The following is a 3,949-nucleotide window of genomic DNA, read 5'->3' as shown; positions in this document are numbered from 1 at the left end:
TAAAATGATATTTATTTTTAATTGGAAAGAGTACTATTAGTAGATGTTTCCTTGAAAAAAAGTAAGCACCAGATGTTTTTGTGTCAAGTGGGTGATGCACATTGTGCTAGTAGTATTTCTGTCTTGATCGGTGATGCGAGCCCAACCATACGAGGCACAATCCATTAAGCTGTTCGCAACCGGCCACATTTAAAGCAAATTATCCCAAGACCGCACCAGACACTTGAATCATCGTGCTTGACAGCTTGCTACCACTGATCAATGGTCGCATGCAACGCAACAACGTAGGAGCAGGTAGCAAGCAAAGCACATTATCCCACAAAACCGTACGTACAAGTACAAGTACAGGAATACAAGAACAAAAAGTACAACGAGAAAAAAGGGTAAAGCTCTGTTACTTTCTCATGATATATATTACAATACGAATCCCAAAGCGCAGTGCAGACACATGAAATTCACATCAGCTCACCTAATGCAACACCCCAAGACAGCTTTTGGCCATTTTAAAATAAGCACATAAAAAGCTCCCTCTTCAATGACGTCCTCTCTCACACAAATCTCATTGTCAATCCCCTAACCAACAAAAATTAGTGAAAAAATCCTTCACAAATAGTACTGCAAATAAACCAGAAAAAATAATCTTTGTTTTGTCCCTTTTTTTCATTTTTCGAGAGTCATTTTTTCATTTTTTTATTTTTTTTTCTTCAACGTCAGTGTCGTTAGAAGCCGACGGCGACAGCAGGGGTCGCCGGCGTCTCCGGCAACGAGATGTCGTCGTCGTCCTCGTCGCCGAAGAGTGACCCGATGACCATGAACTCCCCTTCCTCGTCCTCAGCCTCGATGGCGGCGTTCTCTTGGATCTGCCTCTGCCATTTCTCCCGGTACGAGTTGAGCTTCTCCAGCTTCAGCCCCTCGCGGAAGCTCTCGATGAACCTGTCTGCCTTCGCGTTCACGTCGGGGCTCGCGCAGTATGCCGGCGCTGGAGAAGCCATCACCGAGGGAGCCTCCTCCTCCCCCTCCGACACCAGAGGCGGCGGTGGAGGAGGAGGCGGGGGCAGCGGCGGCGATGGCGGCGGGTGCGGGTAGTAGGTGTAGTAGACGGCGCGTCTGGGGTACAATGGCGGCTGCTGCGTGTGCGTGTGCGCGTGCGCGTGGGCGCGTGGCGCGCGCGTCCTGGCCGGAAGTGGCGGTGGCGGTGGTGCTGGAGGAGCGGGGCGCGACGGAGGCGGTGGTGGTTTCTTGGATCGGCGAGTGGGTGGAGGCGGGGGTGGCGGGTGCGGCGGCGTGACGGAGTGGATGCGGCGGCTCTTGCTGCCGCCCTTCTTGAAGATGTTCGAGAAGATGGAGGACGGCGGGGGCGGGGGCGGGGGCGGGGGCGGGGGCGGAGGCGGAGGCGGAGGGTTGGTGGTGCGCGCTGTGGCGTCGGGGCTCGCCGACGCGTCGGACGACGGCGGCGAGTAGTGGTCGTCGGAATGGTGGTGGTGATGGGGCCTCCTCTTGGCCTTCATTGTTATACTCTTGCGCTTCTTCTGGTAGAACAGAGCAATGGCGGAGGCCAGGTCCTTGGCGCCGCCCACGCTGCCGCTTCGCTTCTTCTTGCCGCTGCGCGACGCCGTCGATGGAGGCGGAGGCGGAGGAGGAGGTGTCAGCGGTGGCGTTCCAGGCGGGAACATTACCCGCGATGGCGGCGGCAGCGGGTTCCTGACCTCTTCCACCACTATCTCTTGCTCCAGCTCCTCTGGTCTCGGCAGCTTCTCCACGCTGCGCCGGCGCCGCCGGGGAGGGGCCGGTGGCGGAGGTTGTGGTGCCGCCGCAGGAGCCACCTCCATCGGCACCTCCTGCTCAGGTATGACATCCACCGCCTCCGCACTCCACCTCCTACTCCTGGCTGGCGTCACCGCCGCCTCCCGCGGCTGCGGCCTCTCCTCTACCTCGGCCATCTTGGGGAGCCTCTCGACGCTCCTCCGCCGCCTCCGTGTCTCCTGAGGCGGCGAGCTCCGGCGCTCCACGAACGTGTCCACGGGGATCGTTTTCACCTCCGGCGTCCTGCCCTGCGTGTCCACGTCCCAAGTCCGCTCCTGCCGCCGGCTCCGGTACAGCTCAGCGTCGTCATAGGACCGCCACGCCGCCTCCGGCGACGCGAGGCCCCAGACGCCGTCGCTCCCGAGCCGCAGCTCCGGGTACGAGCTGCTGCTCTTCATCCGCCGGATCCCCGTCGTGTGCGCGTGGCTATTGCGGTGGATTGAGTTGGAGAACAAGCCGTAGCTGTCCCACTCCCCCACCCCCGTCGTCGCTGCCGTCACGGCCTCCGCGGCCGGCGCTGGCGCCGGCGACACCTGCCTGTCGTTCTTGGCCGCCGCAGCGCTGGGAGATTCTCCGTCGCCGTCACCCCCGCCGCGGCCAAGGAGCCCGCAGAGGATGGCGAAGAGCACGAGGCAGAGGTTGACGACGTCCCAACCGCTCTTGAAGTTGATCCCGCCGCGGCGGTACCCACCTCCTCCGCTCCATGTCCCCCCGCCACGCCGCACCGCGGAGGGCAGGAAGAGCAGCAGGAGCAGCGCGAAGAGGAGCACGAGTACCCAGACCTTGGCCCCGCCGGCGCCGGCATTGTCGTCGGCGTCGGGGCCGCTGGTGTAGGGGGCGGAGGCCGTAGCGCCGCTCGTACTGGGCCCCGCCGCCGCGCCATCGGCAGCAGCAGAAGTGTTCCTAACCTGGCCGTCCATTGGAGCTCTTCCTCCTCTGCAGCTTCTTGGTCGCTTGGCCGCGCGGCGCGCCGACGGATGCGAATTCCAAAAGGGCAAAGCGCGCTCTCTCTCTCTCTCTCTCTCTCTCTCTGCTTTTTGGTTGATCTTTCTTGGCCTCTGCTCTGCTTTGTTTTCTTCTCAGCGTCTGAGCTCGGAGAGATGTATGAATATATAGGTGAGGTTTGCTTTGGGTGATGGGTGCTTTCTTATTTGTTTGGTCATATTATGTTGCACGAAATGACATGATGATTTGGTTGGAAGAAAGCCGAGGCGCGTACGATTGGGAATGATTAGGCGAGCCACTGCACTAATGCGGTGGACGCTAGCTCACCCTAACTAATTAATCCTTCTGCTACTCCTACTAATTCACACGCTTTTGTGTACCGAAACTTCGGTGCCAAGTACATTACCGGTAACGTGTTAATCCTTCTGCTGCTCCTACTTCGGTGCCAAGTAGACTAGTGGTGGCAGTTGCTGCAGCCGTAGTGGACCAAATTCGTTGAAATTTCGATCTTTTCAACGAAAAAAATTATAAAATGAAACTGAACTCCCTGCTTACAGTAACGTGTTCATCTCGTCAGACTGTCTAACATTACCAGTGATCTCAGATTAGCATGGTACTCCAATTTCGTGAGCCAACGGAACAAGCTAATTGCCCAGGCATGCGCTTCTGATGACTGCTTCATCGTGGTTTGCTCGAGCAAGCAAGCGATGTGTGTCAGGTGTGCTCTTGTGACGAGCTGGCAAGTTGCAGTAACGTCTTGGGAGTGATTTGCTGCGGACAAGCTCCTGAAACCAGCCTCCAGTCATGCATCAAGCTACCTTAAAAAAAGCAAAGGGATCCGAACTAGATCATCCCTTATGTACATCCTTTCCTGAAGCAGAGGAGGGCGGCGTTACATTCAGTGGCGAAGCCAGTGATAAAACGATGGTGCTACACTAATTTATAGTGCATTGAGCAATGCATGTAATTTCAAAGGGTTATATGGTAAACATGTGTTCGTTAATAGTAAAATTTAGATTCATCCTGGTGCATCTGCACCACCAAACTACAACGTAACATCGCCCCTGGTTACAGTTCACACAAGCGACTTGCGAGTCGCAGTAGCTGGAATGCTGGATGCAACTGCAAATCCAACCCTGCGGATCCAAGAATAAGCTAAGGCCCTGTTTCGATCGCGGGAACCAGGTGCGAATGAAATCAG

The 3,949-nt window shown here is 56.9% G+C and overlaps 1 protein-coding gene across 1 annotated transcript; it reads right to left on the bottom strand.

Annotated features, from left to right (window-relative positions):
• Window positions 1-319: 319 nt before the first annotated feature.
• LOC133905512 (uncharacterized) lies at window positions 320-3,028 on the bottom strand. The gene has a single exon (XM_062347323.1). The coding sequence runs from the start codon at window positions 2,721-2,723 to the stop codon at window positions 720-722; it is 2,004 nt and encodes a 667-aa protein (XP_062203307.1). The 5' UTR covers window positions 2,724-3,028; the 3' UTR covers window positions 320-719.
• Window positions 3,029-3,949: the final 921 nt, after the last annotated feature.

The sequence above is a fragment of the Phragmites australis genome, chromosome 2 (genome assembly GCF_958298935.1).
Source record: "Phragmites australis chromosome 2, lpPhrAust1.1, whole genome shotgun sequence".
In the NCBI taxonomy this organism is placed as follows: domain Eukaryota; kingdom Viridiplantae; phylum Streptophyta; class Magnoliopsida; order Poales; family Poaceae; genus Phragmites; species Phragmites australis.
This window is presented reverse-complemented; position numbering and strand designations above follow the sequence as displayed.